Here is a 20,000-nt window from a genome sequence, read left to right as displayed (position 1 = left end):
AAATCTTCATTTTCTTAATGCCTTTAGAATCATATATATTTGTTCAATGGTACGCAATGACCTGTGATTTAATTGTGGCTTTGAGAGCCTGATTGGTTGGGGAGATTACAAAATTATAAACTCCCTTGCTTTATTATGGAATAAAAGATGTTCATGCTGAAAACGTTTTTGGGTCGGAAGACTAGAAAAAGCACTATAAATGCAGTCCATTTATTCATTTACCATTTAGGCTCCCACGTTTCATGATTATATTATTGTAAAACGACAATTTTCCATACTTATTTTTTATTAATTGTGCAGCCTCCTGCTTAATTAAGAGATCACTCCTTGAAGGTGCAAATGTTTTTTTCCCACGACCCTGGAGGGCAGTCACATTACTGCTTAATATACGCTACATGGCTTTCATCAAGGTTGTCTGTTTTTCTCATGGCATTTGACAGGTACAGGCAGGATTCTGTTTCTCATCAGTTTAGGCACAGTATAATGTGGTGTGAGTGACAGCACTGGTTAGCAGCATGCAAGAGTTTAGGGTGGGGCTTCATTTATACTTTTCCCAGCCACCATTTGAATGTGTGAATGAAGTAAGGCCCCATGACAAGCTTCTATAGGGAGAGTACCTCAAGGCCACTTTAAGGCCCCATGACAAGCTTCTATAGGGAGAGTACCTCAAGGCCACTTTAAGGCCCCATGACAAGCTTCTATAGGGAGAGTACCTCAAGGCCACTTTAAGGCCCCATGACAAGCTTCTATAGGGAGAGTACCTCAAGGCCACTTTAAGGCCCCATGACAAGCTTCTATAGGGAGAGTACCTCAAGGCCCCATGACAAGCTTCTATAGGGAGAGTACCTCAAGGCCCCATGACAAGCTTCTATAGGGAGAGTACCTCAAGGCCACTTTACTGCACTAAGTAAGGCCCCATGACAAGCTTCTATAGGGAGAGTACCTCAAGGCCACTTTACTGCCCATGACAAGCTTCTATAGGGAGAGTACCTCAAGGCCACTTTAAGGCCCCATGACAAGCTTCTATAGGGAGAGTACCTCAAGGCCACTTTAAGGCCCCATGACAAGCTTCTATAGGGAGAGTACCTCAAGGCCACTTTACTGCACTTGCAGGAGCTTAAACCAGTTCTAAACCATACAGCTTGTGAAGCAGTTCATCTTACATTGTGGCTGCAGTGTTTAGAAAGCTTTATTATAACAGTTCTGTATTCAGAAACAAGATGGGGTCTAATAACTTTTGGTTTGGCATCATCAGTGCCATGAGGTCAGCCATCTTCTTATATTTTCTCAAAGTTTCAGCCTAACACAACCACACAAAAAAAAACATTTCTGGGGAGATAACACCGACAGCGTCTCATTAGAGCAGTACTATTCATTCACCTTATTTCTGGAAAAGGGCACTTATGATATTGTTATTGACTATTAAAAAAAATACAGTATGTTACTTTGTTCTAAATATCCACATCGTTGACAAACTAGTCGACATAGATGATGTTCTCGTCACTTTATTCTGATATTGTGTAGATATCCATAGACGTTCTCCCTGGACATACCGCTAAACACGTGTGTTTACAAACATTCTGATCTGCTCTATAGGACTTTGTCTAAGCATGTTCTATAGAAGGGCGAGGGAGAGAGTGAGAGATAGAGGCAGGGCTGAGAATGAGGTGTTAGTGCCTATAACCTTTCACCCTTGACACACTTTGGCTTCAGCTGCAGAATAAGCCATCCAGAGTTAGTGGCATTTGAAACAACTGAGAATGAAGCATAAAACAATGCTGACCTTTATCAATGAAGCTCTTTAGCAAAACTGCTGGGCTGCTATCTAGCTCAACCTGCTCAGTTAAGTCTAAACCTAACTGGTGAAAATACATTAACAAAAACACTATGATGTTGATGTTTTTGATATGGGGCACTTCCAGCCAGCCGACGCTAAGCTCGTGAAGTTCATAAAACGCACCATGCCACTAACAATAGATATACAGGGGCTAAGATGGGAGAAATGCTTAAAAACTAGCATACTTGCCTTCAGGATTGGAGTAAGTCAATAAAAAGCAAATGGACTAAATCAATGGACAACACAATGGCCTATGACGCACAAAAGTGCATGAGGTTCTTGATGAAATTACCTATTGACAAGGTCTCACACTGATGCCTGTGTTTCACACACACAGAGAATACTGAGATACTGAGATTGCGACCAAGACATCTACAAGCTCCTCTCAGTGTACTTTTAGATATGCTATTTTTTTAGAATATCTATTTTTGCTATTTCAAATGATTGCCTACATACCCAGAGTATGGTTGTTTAAGTGGTTAATTATTTCTCTGTGGGAAAAAAAATAAACGATGGTGAAGCTATATTGTCTTTGGTACACTGTAAAATCCTGATTGTTAATGGAGTTCTGAGTTTAAGGCTCAGGATTGGATTTTGCAGTGTGTGGTTACTGTCCAGATCCTTTTGGCACCCCAGGTCTGCGGCAAATCTTTTGATGGTGGCAGGCAGCTGGAATTTGTTGGACGGGAGAGAGAGCTGAACAAGCAAAGCTGTGGGAGATGAAGGGTGGGAGGCACCAAACTGTACGCTCACACAACGCGTGGCGTCATGACGCGTTGTGAACTCTGCGAACTTGTAGATCGGCTATTTGCGCAATTTTGTAAAACCAGAAAATGACTGCCTATAATGACATGCCCAAAATAGATTTGGGCCAGTTTGAAAATGGTTAACATCACAAAGTGAGAATGGGCACTTTGAAGACCACTGATCGGGTGGCATTGTCTGTGTTATTGTCTGTGTTCTTAAAAGGAAATTTGTTTTGTACATGTGTGTGTGACTGTGCATGTTTATTTGTTGCGCATGCATGGTGTATATGATTATGTATGCAGTCGCATTGTGACTAAAAGGACATTGGATATTTTTTTATATTTCTTTGTGCGTAGTTAGTATGTATACAGTGCCGTGTGAGCTGTGAAGTGTGCTTATGTTTGTGGTCCACGTGTGATTGATGCCACAGCCAAGGAGGATGAGGGGGAAGGGGGCGGAATGGAAATCAATGTTACCTTCAGCTGCTTATTTATGGTTGCACCAAATCCCCGGTCTCTCAACTAGATGAGAATCTGTTCTCTGAGTAGGGGAGAGCTAGAGTAGTAGTAGTAGTAGTGGGGGGGGGGGGGGGGGGGGGGGTGTGTGTGTGTGTGTGTGTGTGTGTGTGTGTGTGTGTGTGTGTGAGAAGACAGACGTGTTGACTCCTGCGGGTTCCAAATGCTTCCGCCTGTAATTTGGAAGTTCAAAATGAGTTGTAATTAATAAGACGGATATCCGGTCATTTCCCCACTTTTCCCCTGTGTGCAGTCACTTAAATAACTCCTACTGGAAAACGAATTAGCAGGAATGTAAATTTGTATATTCAAGAATAATTGTACAAATTACAAATACTTGCTCATCAGACACCTAAATAAAATCACACCTGTGTGAAGTACGTGGTGCAACTCCGTGTGGGGGTCCCCGGAACTTCCAGACCCGCAGGAACGCGCCCAGGGTGCCAGCCCAGTTCCGGGCCGCACCGCGTCCGAACCGGTCTAGAAATGACAGAGTTGCCGCTAGTTTTGTATCTCTAGATATGGAGTGGTGTCTCCACAGTGGCTTCCATAGTGTTTTCATGGCGCTGGCTGCCAGGGCACGTCTCCGGTTTATTTCAGTTATTATGTTGCCATTATTATAACAGACCAATGTGAAAAGGGTGGAATATACCTCAGCCTAGCAGGAAGATGCGTGAAAGATTTCACGTAAATTGCACGCTGCGTTCATGATTTGAGGCTTTTTGTTCAAAACGGGCCAATCCTGCAAACTTTGAAAGCCAATGTTAGCCAATTAGGATGGAATATGAAATATCGGTCAGATCGGTCTTGAGCACATGACTATAGACTAGATACTGTGTAACGATTTGTGGGATTGTTGGACAAAATCTGGAGGAGTAATATAAAAAAATGTGTTTGACAAAAGTCAGCCTCCTGGTGGCGCTATAACAGGCCAATCTGGATAATTTCATCGTTGGCATCTAGTGAGTGTGTGTGCAAAGTTTGGCATCGACCGGGTTAATGGTGCCGGAGATTAGCTGGTAACGGACGGACATACTCTCTCCCCATGCCTTTGGCCTGGTGGTAGGACTGTCAACTCGTCAGTTCATCCACGGAAATGCTCCTTTCTACCTCAAGGAATTAGTCTCCCCACAACCTCTGCTCTTCAAACACTAACCCCCTGACTGTGGAATATGCGCCCTGCCGACCTGAGAGCACCGTAGTCGGTTGATTCTTATACGAGAGGACTAAAGACCTTTTATATTTAGCTACACTGGTTTTACCTCTAGGCTTCATGCCCTCATGTTTTTAATGTTTTGTTTCTGTTTCTTAAATCTTTTTTTTAGAGGTGTGATGATATGCAAATTAATATTATTATTAGGACTGTTAAAGCCATCTCTGTGCAAATTCTCACTGGAATGCACACTTGTGCTGAAATATATGGAAACATTATTGATTTCTTGTCACTGTGAATTGTTTGATTTGTGCTTGTATTCCTTCCAGTAAGGGGAGGTTAAAATTCATTTTCATAAATTGTGCACACAGTACTATCTGTGAGCTGCCATATGCAAAAGTGTCTACTTTTATTTTAACTTGACAAAGTGTCTGTTTTGATAAGTTAATATTGCCTTAAAATAACAGCTTTAATAACGTGTTTCCCTCCATTTTTCTTGCTCACCCTCTCTCTATCTGTCTTTCTCTCAGCCCCCTCGGAACCTCATATCCAGTGCATATCCAGGGACCAGGAGACATTCCGCTGTGTGTGGAGTTCTGGCACTTTCCAAAACCTCTCTCATCCCGAACCGCTCCGACTCTTCTTCCATCGAAAGATGCAGTGAGTTTACCTCCCCTCTACATTACTGTCAGCCACATGCACAGTGGCACAGTGCTAATCCTACATTAAAATGCTGAGCATGTGTCCATCGCAACAGAACTATTATAGAGAGAGAGAGAGAGAGAGAGAGAGAGAGTGTGTGTGTGTGTGTGTGTGTGTGTGTGTGTGTGTGTGTGTGTGTGTGTGTGTGTGTGTATGTGTGTGTGTGTGTGTGTGTGTGTGTGTGTGTGTGTGTGTGTGTGTGTGTGTGTGTGTGTGTGTGTGTGTGTGTGTGCGCGCGTGTGCGCGTGCGTGTGTACTCTTTGCTTCGAATGACATACACACTCAATTCACAAGTGGTAAACAAAGCATCTCTCCTTTCCTTTTCTGTTTCCTCAGCCCCCGCCCCCGCATCATTGAATGGCAGGAGTGTCCGAAGTATATATCAGAGAACGAGTGTTTCTTTGACAGGAACCACACGATCATCTGGAAAACATACTGTGTGCAGCTACGCACAAGAGACAACGTCACATATTTCGATGATTACTGTTTCACTGTGGAGCGCATCGGTTAGTAACCCAGCTTAAGGCTCATTTTATACATTGTCACAGCTATGGCAGTCAGCGAGGAAAGAAAGCAGTGGTAGGAAATGTGGCTGAGGTGGAGACAGGGGTGGAGGAGGGATACGGAAAGCATAGAGGATTCTGGGTGGTTTGGGGCGGGTATAAATAGGGTCAGGTAGATTGGCATGGAGGGCGGAGAGTGACGTGAAGGGCAGGGTCAAGGTGTGTTCCTCCGCCTCCCCAACATCTGTTGTTCCCAACGCTTGGGATACTATTTACATTATGAAGAGAGGATATATACAAAAGAAATAGATTTTTTGAGCGATGGAAATAAGCGAATTAGCACAACACCCCAATGCCCCATTCAATTTAATGCAATTCATTAAGGGCTTATGGTAGGGGAAATAGCCAATAATGCACTTTTGCACAAAATAACACCTGAACCTCTTTGGTGGGGACGTAACAACTACAAATAAAGGTAAGACAGCCTTCTAGTATGGAATTCTCCTTTAACAATGGCTTCCATTATAGCCTGCTAATGTTTCAGGAATAGAAATCCTGACATTTCTATTAGCTTGGAATCCCCATTGGTAGGCGGGTTCCTGAACTGTCATCTGAAACCAGGGGGCTTGTTTTGTTTGCTGGAAGTTAAGTCACTTCTGGGTTCTCGCCTTTTATTCCTATTAATGGCCCAGCAAACTTCTGCTGTTTGCAAGATATTATAATCTCAACTTTATTGTCACATCACGGTTTTACAAGTAAGAGAGTGGGTGAGATCGTAGAAAACATTTTAAGCTTTTCCACAAATTGTACAAATAAAGGGCTTCTCTACGTTAGACGTGGCAAACATTTGCTACAAAACTGCACAACTGAACGCTGTTTTACACCCTACACGTTTTACACCCTATAGTCCACGAACAATGGGACTCAATGAGGTATTGGGGCGAACTTTACACTTGATTTCACTCCACTTCAAATTGAAATATTGTACTTTTGACTCCACTACATTTCTCGGACCCAAACGTACAAAAGTATATTTTGAATTAGCTCTATTTCAAATAGAGTGAAAATAGCTGATCTACAAGCTCACAACTTGTCGCACTGCAACACGTGAGCCTGTAATGTGAGCAATGCAATGATATCAACAAGAACTTGTAATTGTACTTTTGAATTCTTGAGTATTTACTAGATTACTATATATGATTTATCCACCAGTGACTGACTAACAGGTGTTTTCATGACTTGGACCCTCAGTGGTGACACATTGCTCCGAAAAAGCGGCTAATATACCCCCCGCCGTAGTTAAAAAGGGGCTAATATACCCCCCGCCGTAGTTAAAAAGGGGCTAATATACCCCCCGCCGTAGTTAAAAAGGGGCTAATATACCCCCCGCCGTAGTTAAAAAGGGGCTAATATACCCCCCGCCGTAGTTAAAAAGGGGCTAATATACCCCCCGCCGTAGTTAAAAACGGGCTAATATACCCCCCGCCGTAGTTAAAAAGGGGCTAATATACCCCCCGCCGTAGTTAAAAAGGGGCTAATATACCCCCCGCCGTAGTTAAAAAGGGGCTAATATACCCCCCCGCCGTAGTTAAAAAGGGGCTAATATACCCCCCGCCGTAGTTAAAAAGGGGCTAATATACCCCCCCGCCGTAGTTAAAAAGGCGCTAATATACCCCCCCGCCGTAGTTAAAAAGGCGCTAATATACCCCCCCGCCGTAGTTTGTGATAGCATTTTGCAGCATCTGAAAATGCTGCTGCATATCAGCTCTGCCAGACTCAGCAAATGTCACACACTGCATCACAGCAAGTGTCACATGTGTAATTTCTGGCCATGGTTGTTTTCATGATGAAATGTTGAGATATCGGGAGCAGGCGTCTTTATCAGTGCAGCTGCCGCTGTGGAATGAGAGATACAGTAGGTCATATGTGAATGTCGGAAAGAAAAAATAATCAATGCTCATTATGTTCATGCATCACTGTGTTTTCAAAATGCAGCCCGCCATGTGCAAAGGTAATGACTACCAGTATGTTTTTATAGATAACCACTAGGATATGTTGTTCTACTATATGAAAATAATAATAATATATAAAATTGAATAATGTATACGGTATATACATAAATATACAAAGTATGAACAAGGACACTACTGTATGAATAGGGAGAACTGTAAAATTACAAAAAGGAATATAGCAATTGTATTATGATGTATGTATTGAATTGATTATTTTGTCGATGATTTAACCAGATACTGTAGAGTCCAATAATGACAAAAGGGACAATTTGACCAGAAGGCTGAAACCCGTGCAGTTGTGCATGTCACAGAAAAACGACATTCTGAAAGCCCTCAAGATCAATTATTGTGAGAGAAAAGATACAGGAGCACATAGACAGAGATCGTTAATACTATGCAAGCTTTGCAAGTGGACATACAGTAGACCACTGGGACATGTCCTTGTTAAGCATTAACTATTAGATCAACCATAAAGTCATATGATTTGTTGTTCCTTTGCAGTGCGTCCAGACCCCCCCGTGGCTCTCAACTGGACACTGATGGACGTGAGTCCCTCAGGTCTGTACTATGACGTCATGATCGTCTGGGATCCACCGCCCTCAGCAGATGTCTCCACTGGGTGGATGCGTCTGGTATACGAGATCCAGTACAAGAAGATAAACAGCTCGAACTGGGAAATAGTGAGTCTCTCTCTCTCTCTCTCTCTCTCTCTCTTTCTCTTTCTCTCTCTCTGTGTTTATGACTCTCTCTCTCTCTCTCTCTCTCTCTCTCTCTACAATTCCAGGACACTACACTACACTTTATAGGAACGCAACGCATGCACAGAGGAATGCAGTCACACACATGTTTACATGGACAAACACACGTAGGTGTGGTCACAGAGGCACAGTTTCTCGTTTCATCTCCCCTCCCCCTACACTCCCGTCCTGAGGACACATAGACCACCCCCTCCACACACACACACACACACACGCACACACACGCACACACACACACACACACACACACACACACAGCACACAGCACACAGCAGCCAGGACTCCTTAGCGTGACACATTTCCCAGCAGCTAATAGTCAGTGCGGCTTTGTTGGGCCTGGAGCGGAAGCAGGAACCGGTCCCTCTGGGGAACAGCTTCAATGAAGGAGAAGGAAGGTTTACGGGGTCAGAGGTCACGGATTTGCAGAATTACAGTACATTTCAAGCACAACTCAATACAAAAACTGTTAACTGTGGACGACACCATAAAGCATTACACTAGGGTCCACAATTTTCAATTAATCAGAACATGTAGAGACTGACGTACAAATATTCATAACCAAAAACAGGACAAAAAACATATACAGTGAGGGGGGAAAAGGGTTGGGGGGGATTCAGATTTTACGGGGCCAGTTTCGAATTGCCGCCGGCCATATGGTGCCCTTTGAGAGCGGTTTTGAAGGAGTCAATGGATTTGCATGTCTTAATGACTGTTGGTAGGGCGTTCTACATTTTGGTGGCATAGGAGCGGAATGAATTTAGTCCCTTGTTTGTGCTGAATCTGGGTTGTACATGGTTTGTTGAGACAGGTACATGGGTATCTTGGTGGAGTAGCAAATTTTGTGGACCAGACCCAGGAACAACTGTCTGACTATGTGATTGAGAGTGAGACAAACTCAACCTTTGAAACGGTCTTCTAGCCCCAAAATACTGTACATATCTTCAAGTGTGTTTGAAAGGCCTTTTTGTAAAGGGGCAGTTTACAATTGAGGCATTTAGCGACACAATTATACAGTAACTTAAAAAGTGGGTAAGTGGTTGGAGAATTAACCCATTCTGACCTGAGATCAGATTCATACGAGGTTTCCACTGGACACACACTGGTCTGATTAACCCATTCTGACCTGAGATCAGATTCTAAAAATGTCAGTCGCTCTTCGATTTTTCTAAAATAGCAGACCTACAAGCTCGTAGCGCGCCACTCGGTGGCGCGCTATGAGCTTGTAGATCTGCTATTTTTCAATAGCTAAAGCATAACATGATGCTAACACCAAAATGGGTGCCCGGTCAGAATGGGTTAAGTGGCATGTACCCTAGTCAACAAACATTAAGGTAAATGGTCAAGGTTACAGAGTACAAAAAAATATATTTAAGTGGCTACAATACTAAGTAGCTATAGGACACCAGCTAAATAACATGTTATCATGTTTATTAACTGTAGCATTTTTGGATAAGCAAAAGCTAACCCTATAGCCTACCTATCTCTAAATTACAAATAAGCAACATACTGTAGATCTACAGTACCTCTATTGACAACAGGCAACAAGAAGTGATACAAGGAAAGGAGGAGTGATAGCATCATCAGTATATTACAACCGGAAGTGTTAATGTGCTCGGTGTTACGGAAGTGTTAACATCCCCACACACACACACACACACACACACACACACACACACACACACACACACACACACACTACACTACACAGCGTCAGCGATTTGGAATGGAATCACACAGAGCACAAACGAAACAGAATGTCACATGTGTGCAGTCACAGTGTGGGAACAGTAGGATAGTTTGGTTGTGATTGTCGCCGGCTCAGGTAAGAAGTGTGAGAGGTAAGAAGACCAGCACGTCTTCAATGAAAAAACACTTTATCCAACGCTTTCTTTCTCTCTCCGCTGTGTCCGACAGTCGGAGACCATGAGGCAGGGGGACGCTCCTATTACGAGCCTCACTACAGTACACAAACTATTTACCCTATCCGCTACTACATGTGAAGGGAAAACATGAAGTGGAGGCCGTCAAATCCCGCAATTTCCTTCTTCACATTGCCGCCGCAGCGCAAAGTACAGTTGAGCCACCCGAAGGGCGAAATTCTAGTTACACTAAAGTTGTAGTAGTGTACTGTACACCTAGAGCTACAGTCACCCCAACTATTTCTTGTTCATGAATAGAAATGTATAATTATTATTTCCTGTTTTATATATTTTTCATTCTTCTCCCAAGTTAGTTATTAATTCATTAGAGCGACAGAGAGAGAGAAGAGTGTGTGTGTACATGTGTGTACAGGTGACAGGCAACAGTCTTCATCTCACTGCAAATGATTCAGTTATTCTCGCCCTAAAACCTTTTCTGCTTTGTGTGTCTATCCTTTTTACTATCTCGTTCTCTCTCTCTCTCTCTCTCTCTCTCTCTCTCTCTTTCAGATGAAGGCGCAGAGCAATACAGAGAAGACCATCTATGGCTTGCAAATCGGGGAGGAATACGAGGTCCACATTCGGTCCAGGATGCAGACCTTCAACAAATTTGGAAACTTTTGTGAACCCATTATAATTTATGTGCCTGAGGTTCCACTTCCCTTGTCAAGTAAGAAGTCTGGATTGGTCACGTGATTACGAAGTGTTATTGTGTGTTGTGAGTGTACTGCATATTGAGCAAAGATGACTGAGCTGGCTCCTCCTGTTTTAGTGAGACTGAAAGTTGTTGCTTGACCATTTAAACCCTATATAATTCATTGACTTGGCCCCCTTCTTTTTTACCCTCTTCACCAAATCTCTTCATCAAAAATAGCCAATGTACAAAGCTCACTGAATGCTTACCCCTTAATAGGGACCCTAACTGTAAATCTTGTGCTTTATGCAAAAGAAAATGTAATAATGCAATGCTGATGATGATGACTAATGGTGATACTGGGTTCTGTTTAATGTTCTTCTATAGAGTCATTTCATTTCACACTGGTTCTCATCTTTGGCCTTGTCTGCATGGTCATCCTCATAATGCTGATTGTCTTCTCTCAACAGCAGAGGTGAGAAGATTTCTTTATTTATAAAAATAAAAATACATTTATAAAATACATTATCAAGGGCACAAATATTTTTCAGTTGCTTCTGATGTCCCACACACCCGAAACAACATGTGTATCTGTGATTGAATCCAAACAGGCCCTAAATGTACAGAATATACTGTAAGCAACACATGCACATAAACGTATTCACGGTATACAATCTGTCATATTACCAAGACCTAGGACAAATCATGGGTAAAGAAAGCACCTTCTCCAACTAATCGATCAATCGACTGCCTATAATGGAGGAGATTGAACAGTATGTTGCAAGATGCACACACACTGTATAAATGCTGTATCTGTGAACTGATGTGATTATCACTCCTCTCATAGATTAATGGTGATTCTGTTGCCACCTGTTCCTGCTCCCAAAATTAAAGGCATAGACCCTGATCTCCTCAAGGTGAGTGTTTGAGGTCACATTCTCACCTAATACTTCGGTAGACTCAATGCGTATGGGCAGAGAATTTGGGATTCTTGCATATTTAATTTGCTGCGGTTTGCCTTCACACTGTCATTCGCAGCAATTGTAAACGCAGCAGGGGGGACCTTTATCAATGTGTTCCATTCATAAACTAGTCTACACAGTGAAATCTATGGTGATAAAATTACACTCATAGGGCCTGATTCTTCAACGCGTTTACGCTGATATAATGACGTGAAGCTAGCGGAAAGGCATTTACGTGGATTTCCCACATTAATTTGGAATTCATGGAAATGGCCGTGAACTTGACGCTCACGTAGGTTGGTCGGAAACTCCGTAAAATCCCACGGGACCTCTTTAGGTGGCGGACGAATTTACGGATATATTCAGAAGGCTTTAGTCTTCATGCTGAATCAATAAATAGTTCCCAAATCGCAGATAAAATATGTAGGCATGTGTCCCGACCCTAACATTGTTCAGCACATAAAAAAATGATATATAAAAGCCGAGTGCACTTGCACTTGTATGCCTATGCATGCATTCTAGAGTCAAGTCCCATAAGGAAACTGCCCCTGCAAGCGACACCTTTTTATTTATTTATTAGGATATTTCTATAGCATGCGCGATTGCGCTGCTCACTTGACAGCCTTCTCTAGGCTACTCGCAGTGCGTTGTGAGCTTGTAGATCGGCTCCCGTGGACTCGCGCTGCATGTTAAAAAACAAACTCACAATTATAATAAGAACATAGGCCTACACTTATCTGCATTCTGTACTGTACGAATCCAACGTTGTTTAGTGTGTGTTAGTGTTGTTTAGTGAGTCAGTTCTCTGACTGTCGGTGTGTGTGTGTGTGTGTGTGTGTGTGTGTGTGGGGGGGGGGTGAAATTTACATTGGAAAATTAATATAACGGCGCGGTGAGCCCGGCAAGGACAGAACACGGCCTGGCCCGACTGTTATATGGTCTATCTATGGCATTCTATGGTTCACAGACTGACAGACATGCCGGTCTGACAGACAGACAGCAGTCACGACGAGGGCTATAAATCCACAGCGTGCAATTTGGCCAGTCAGTTTTAAGCCAGCTCACCTTAATTAATTATAATATGGGCAACGTTGTAGCTGTGTAGGCTATATGCTGTAGGCTACTACATTGATCTCATCATGAGTTTGCCGTGTCCCGCGAATCATTTTAATATGACGACATCATGAAATTAATTTACATCTGATACATCGGATATCTATTTTACTTCTGCAGGCGAGTGTTGTTTCTTTTTTTATAACCCTCAGGTGCATTCATCAGTAGCCTATAAGGGCTTATCATTGCCGAGTTGTAATATAGCATTAATATCATGTATTGATATTGATCACATGCATGGATGCCACACACAGAATAGTTTAACTCACTGGATAAACTCACTGGATTATAATTTCTTAAATTCTTCAGACAAGAGGATCCCAATTATTCACTTATGAATGTATATGCTTGTACTGTTCTTTATCGCGCAAGCCATGCCCCCCTCCCTCTCTCCCCTCTCTCTCTCTCTCTCTCTCTCTCTCTCTCTCTCTCTCTCAAAAGACGACTTTTGCATTGACATATATCCGATATTTTAAATATCGGATAGCCTATATTTTACCTCTGACTGCAAAGGTGTGAGTGCAGCACCCGCCTTGGTCCCGAACTTAATTAAATAAATTATAATGATATTGCTTCAGCAGCGGAGCACGCACCGTTGTGGACATTTTAATAGAGTGCGGGCTATATTCATGCATTGACCGCGGCTGTGAAGCCGCATAGTCTGCGGCTGCAAAGCCTTTTTTCTTTTTTTGACAGACCAAACTGCTGTCTGCTGAGTCATGCTTGAAGCCTTTTATGGTGCGATATGGGGCGTGGATCAATGCAAATGAGGTTGTCGGGTGCTTTTCCGATCACTTTGCACCCACTGCATTCAGTATGACATACACCTGCGATACGCCAGCGCACCTGTGGTACACACCGCTCTCTGAATAACACGTCATCTCAACGTAGCTTGATCGGACGGATAAATACGATATCTGTTTCCGCCACAGTGTAACGGTGGCGTATTTCTTTTTAATGAATCAGGCCCATAACGTGCATGTGTCGTGCCGTCTGGGACCCCCCCCCCCCCCCCCCCTCTCTCTTTCTCTCTCTCTACGCACGTTGCACGCAGCCGCCACACACTGTTCTTTTGGGCATGGAGGCACAGCGCTGAGCGCACTGATATAACTCCCCAGTCCCCACACAGTGACAGCACTCCATGTTTACGGCACGCACAGACAGACAGACAGAATATTCTGTAGGCTATAATGGGCTACACTGCAGTGTTTTTATGTGTTTTCTTAAGCAATTGATTAATGTACACATGCTCATTTCGATCAGGGCTTCAGTCTCCTCATTCGACCACGTCTATCCACGGTAACGGGACATCTTTGCGCTGCGTAAAATATGCCTTCTCCATCTCCAACTGTGTTCAGCTCCTCACCCGCCACATTGTTTGCTTAATTTCCTTTATTTACTGCGGATTGCATTCACACCTGCACCGAATCGTAATCAAGTGTGATTGGAAGCGCAGCAGGATTCGTTTTAATCGCAGCAATGCTCTCTGGTGTGAATGTGACCTTAGTGTGCATGTGTGCTCATGTGCAAGTCATCTGTCATGTCACACAGATCAGTGTATGTTTTACTCCAATGAAACAAGCATCGAAATGAGACAATCAAACGTCCAGTGCAAAAATGTATGTCGATTGAAAAACTAAAACATTAAAGTCTTGGAAATTAATAATGTACAAGAGCTATGTGATCCACCGATATCCTGATGTAAATCAAAGAGCCATTGTGAAGTCAATCATTCACATGTGGAAATGTCCATTGTTAAGATGAGTTGACTTGATTCGATAAACTATTGTGTAAACAGAGATTTTTACGTTACACGTCCATTAAGCTTAACCAATTAAACTCAATTAAACTCAAGCCCCCCCCCCCCCCGCTCCGCTCTGCAACCAACCCCTATGCAACCAAATATTTCGCTAGATCTATAGATCTGCTATCTGATTTCCTATTATGACGTGCACAGAGGGGCACTACGGTTAATTAAAAACAGATACCATCTCTTATTTATTGAGATAAACAATGCCACAAGCACCCTTGAAGCATAATAAGTGATGAAGTGGGTCCCTTTCTACTATTGTGTTCTGAGTGTGCTGTTGTGGGATGTATTTAACGCCCTGCCTAGTTCTTTTTTCACAACAATATGAACCCCTGCACTTCAAAGAAACTCATCATCAAAACCCTGAAAATAATGAATATCAATCAGTAATGCACCGCAGAATCAAGCATGAAAACAATACCTTTAAATCCCCACAAAGACATAAGAAGCTTGGTCACGTGATGTTGTGCTTGAGGTTGTAGATCAGATGTTTTGGTGCGCGCGCGCCACACGCAACTACTATAAAAAGAGGCACCTTGTGCGCCCGACACTTCCATTTCAACCTCTGGCATTTGTTGAGTGGTAATCAAATCATAATTGATACCGAATTAACATATAGACACTTTTATTAATACAGAGATATAGAAGTGGGCGCGATATGAATTAATGAACCTGTGTCCAAGTGTATGCCTAATTGCCTATGAAGCTGGCCGTACATGGATTAGGTATAAGGGCAGGTCGAGAGCTTGAGTGTTGGGTTCGATTGCGTGTTTGCAATGCCACACCCCTAAAACACACCTCCACCCGCAGTAGGCAATCGCCTCAAGTTTTAGCGGCAAGGGCAGCCGGAAGATATCGTTTAGGGGCAACGGAGCTGCCTTGTCCCTTAAAATGGAGAAGGGTATAGGACCCGTCTTTCAATTGTTTTTCCTGATTGCATTTCACTAATTCACCGCTGCATTGTAGAAGGGAAAGCTGGAGGAGCTGGATGCATTCCTCAGTGGTGGAGGTATGGGTGGGTTGCCCTCCTACGCTGCAGATTTCTACCAGGATGAGCCATGGGTGGAGTTCATCGAGGTGGGTTTTAAGGACACCGTCCCTGGGGAGAAGGGAGACGACCAGGCTTCTGACACCCAGAGGCTCCTGGCCCTATCCCAACCCACCAGCCGCCACCACCTAGGCTGCTCCCATTCCCTCAGGTACAAATGGCCTGGACTTTCTTCTCATTGTTGTTGGTTTTGTCTTGGAAGTTGGTACACAGTAATAAGTATGTTTTTTTCTAAACGATTCCCCTCCTCTTCATCTCTGCCCCTCCCCCCCATCCTATCTACCTCTCACTCTCTTTTCCATCACTCTCAGCTTCCCCGATGACGACTTGTGCCGGGCCAGCTGTTATGACCCAGACATTTCCGATCAGGAGAGGTTCATGCTGATGGCAACCCTGCTCCCTGGCCAGCCCGAGGGTGGTGAATCCCCCTTGGATGTTTCAAATGGAAGTGCCACCCAAAGCCAGCCCAGAGAGCCTCAGACATGGGTCAACACAGACTTCTACGCCCAGGTCCGTGACGTGACCCCATCTGGAGGGGTGGTGCTGTCTCCTGGCCAACAACTCAGAGCCCAGGAGACCGTTCCCGCCACAGAGGAGGAGAGACAAAAGAAGGAAAGCAAGAAGGAAGGAGATGAGGAGGGAGAAAAAGTGAACGACAGGAGTCTGAAAGAGCCCCAGTTTCAGCTCCTGGTGGTGGATCCTGATAGTGGCGGCTACACCACGGAGGGAACTGCTTGGCAGATCAGCACCCACCCTGGTGCTCCTGTGTCCTGTGAGGGGTACCAGACTATGCCCCCCCAGCCCATGGAGACCAAACCCCCATCACCAGCCACACTGGGGGAATATCAGTCCCCCTATATCCTTCCCGAATCCCCTGGAAGCCCATTCCTTCCCCCTGTCTCGGACTACACAGTGGTACAAGAGGTGGACTGCCAGCACAGCCTGCTCCTCGACCCGCCCTCCCCACAGTCTCCCCCTCGCTGCGTCCCACAGCATCCGCTCAAGCCCCTACCGGCCATGCCCATAGGGTACATATCCCCAGAGTTCCTGGGCAACCTCTCACCCTGAAAAGACTACAAATCCCACAAGACCTTTGGGTGTGACATTGATGCACCGGGAATTCCCTTAAAGTCACAGATGGACTGCTTTGTAACAGATTCCTGCTGGAAACAAAAAAGAACTCAGTGTACAGCACGGGTGAGACTGCACAAGTGTTTGTTACCAGAGGCTGATGAAAGGGAAGCTTCAAATGCTTAGTAGCTGCAGTATGTTGTTGATAAGACTATTGTTGCAACTAGAAGCTGAGATGAAGCGTGGCTGTTTAACAGCTAATTGTGGAATTTGTGAATATTTTATGTTGAGCAATCAACATATTAGACTGGACTTATCTGGATGTATATCATGTCATCCAAATAATAGACAGCCCAAAAATACACACTCAAAAACCCAATGCACAGATTTCTCTCTTTGTAGACATATGCTGTATGTGCCACATGTTAACAGATAATAAGCTGAGATTATGATTGTAAGGAGTGTAAACGCAGCCCAGTACTAAATCTGCTATAGATGTTATTCTGTCTTTGGTGCACTTCATTTAGAACTGAGCCATGAATTCAGTTGTGTTTTGACTGTAACAAATTTGTAACATAACTGCTTCTTGTTAAAGTCTTAATCTTACGCAGATGTTGATCATGTACAGCTCGAGACAGGGGAGGGAGAGGACAAGCACATTGGTTCTTGTGATCTTCAAGTCATATGACACCTACAGTACGATAATACATCGTTAACATTGTTGCCTGTCACCGGCATGGCTGTCGTGTAGGACTGGTCTTCTCTCAACCAATAATTAGAAAGGGGTATACTTTATTTTGTCACTCAAAACAATTGCCACGACATGGGATATTGGACAGGACCAGAGATATATTTTTATAATGTCAGATATCACTCAAAATGTATTCATTTCCTTTTTCTTTTTTGTAACCATGGAATCTGAATACATTATTTACAGCGAGGCTGCACCCGGCAGCTTTGTGACAAGAAGGGGTTTTACACACACACACACACACACACACACACACACACCTTCATCTGGGAGCTGCTCAAAGCCTCCACTGTCTTGTTGGACAATGAGTAGTCAAGCGTGGCCAGACTGTTGCCTCCTGCAATTTTCAAATGCTTCCGTCATAAAGTCTGGAACACTGAAGCTCTGATCATGAGCAAGTGATAAAGCGGAAGTGAGGCCTCCTCCCCACTTCTGTTTCGTCTTTACAGTCGCGCACATTTATCCTAATATGAATCGAAATCATCTAAACATATATCAGTATAGCTTGCTGCTTTGCAGAAATGGATATATATATATTTTTTTAAAGATATTTAAACAATATATGTTTGTGAACGGAAATGCTTGCTTCTTTGCTCGGATTTAGTATTCCAGACTCTATAGCATTCGGAGATTGTGGAATAGTTGTCTGGCTACGCAAGACTAGACACATGAGCAGCTCTATGGGAATAGATAAATAAAGTGCCTTCTTCAAGGGCACATGCTTGGTAGTTTTTGGAGGAGGGGTTGTTTCCTTCCCCTGCCAAGGCATGATATAAGACAAAACAGGATGAATTACCGGTATGCATCATAAAAGAAGAAGTCTCACCTTCACATCAACACCTACAGTACAGAGCATTCATCACTTTACAGAGTAGCCTTAATTAGTGAGATAAATGCCTATATGATAGATGCTCGCGTTATCCAAGGGTCAATAACTGGAATGTGTAATTAGATACGTATTTGTTTTTGTTTCACAGTAGAGAATATTTGCAGTGCCTGTGCTTATAATACCATGTAGTTAGCGCACACTTTCTGTGATGAGTATACATTTGTGTATGTGTGTGTGTGTGTGTGTGTGTGTGTGTGTGTGTATGCGTGCGTGCGTGCGTGTGTGTGTGTGTGTGTGTGTGTGTGTATTCGTGCGCGCGTATGTGTGCGTGCGTGTGTGTGTGTGTGTGTATGTATGTATGTATAAATTATAGCTACACACATGCGAGCACGCTCGCAGACAGACAGACACACTCACAGGCATGCATATAGAATGCCTACGTGTATACTGTACCACTCGCCTGTTGCGCCTCCAGCTGATCTTCAGAAGTAGCTCAATGACAGAATCTGCATGTCACCAGTTGCAATGAGCTGAAAAGAAACCCAATTTAACTAAGGAAATAGCTACACGTTTTCCAATTGTGCTAACAGCACAATTGACCCCACACACAGATGGACAAAAATGCCGTATCAGGAGCTAGTATCATGATTACCCACATTATTTTCCCAAATAAATAATGGGACAGAGACAGGGACATAAGAATTCCACCACCTACATCCACACTGGGTATAAATTATGGTCTTTACACATTTTAAGTCAGACATGCCCTTTGGACATTGTATTTAATTTAATGGTGGGTGGAGATGGTCACAAGACTTGAGTGTCCTCTTATGGCATTTAGCTGATGGTTTTGGTCAGAAGTGGACTTGTGATGATATGCCTGTGGCACAAACACATCAGAAAATAAGCTATTTCAATACAGATTGTGTGATTCAAGGTTGTGTGTGGCACAATATTATTAATGATCTCTCTCTTTCGGTTGGAACAGTTTCCCATCAAAGGTGTTGTATTATGTGTTGTGTTGCATCTACTAACCGTGTTATTGTTGTTTAACTGTAAACAACATAGAGTTCGGAGTCAAAAGCAAACGGGCCCTGACATATGAATAATTCTCTTTGAGACTCGTCCTTGAGATACGAAGATGGATGAGTCAGATTGAATAGGTATTTTGTGTCAGACAATCTCTGTGACTCCTGCTTTCTCCATCTTCAAGGGATGAAGAAAGGAACAATACAATGACAGGTTTCTCAATGCATGTGAATACAGTTTGATGTCATTCTCTCTCTCTCTCTCTCTCTCTCTCTCTCTCTCTCTCTCTCTCTCTCTCTCTCTCTGCTGCCTAATGCCGATGAGACCAGCTGGTCAATGCTGTTACAGAAATGTCTTAATATATTTACTAGTGATGTACGATTATGAGTATATATTTGTATATCATTAATGTTACTAATCAGAATGTATTGCTGCTTGGTACAGTACCTGTATTTTTTTGCATTCAGCCTTACCATGGGGGGCATTCAGGAGAGTGTTTATGTTTTGTGTATACAAGTGTAACTGTCATTTTTAAAGGGATGCTTTCTTTATTTCTTTTTCATATTCCCCATGTGCTTTTCAGATACCTATTCAGAAAATTGACTTT

At 43.3% G+C, this 20,000-nt stretch overlaps 1 protein-coding gene across 1 annotated transcript in view; it reads left to right on the top strand.

Annotated features, from left to right (window-relative positions):
* The window catches only part of ghra (growth hormone receptor a), a 40,797-nt gene that overhangs the window by 20,048 nt on the left and 749 nt on the right, over positions 1-20,000 (top strand). Inside the window, exons 3-10 of the mRNA XM_080766154.1 lie at positions 4,783-4,912; positions 5,291-5,460; positions 7,971-8,149; positions 10,657-10,816; positions 11,168-11,255; positions 11,628-11,697; positions 15,632-15,864; positions 16,025-20,000. The exon at positions 16,025-20,000 is cut by the window's right edge and continues 749 nt beyond it. Of these exons, the coding sequence (XP_080622280.1) occupies positions 4,783-4,912; positions 5,291-5,460; positions 7,971-8,149; positions 10,657-10,816; positions 11,168-11,255; positions 11,628-11,697; positions 15,632-15,864; positions 16,025-16,781 (1,787 nt within the window). The 3' untranslated portion in view covers positions 16,782-20,000. The remainder of the gene's footprint in view (positions 1-4,782; positions 4,913-5,290; positions 5,461-7,970; positions 8,150-10,656; positions 10,817-11,167; positions 11,256-11,627; positions 11,698-15,631; positions 15,865-16,024) is intronic.

Source organism: Protomyctophum bolini (genome assembly GCF_963924005.1).
Source record: "Protomyctophum bolini genome assembly, chromosome: 6".
NCBI lineage: Eukaryota > Metazoa > Chordata > Actinopteri > Myctophiformes > Myctophidae > Protomyctophum > Protomyctophum bolini.
The sequence above is the reverse complement of the archived record's forward strand: the minus strand, read 5'-3'. Positions and strand labels throughout refer to the sequence as shown.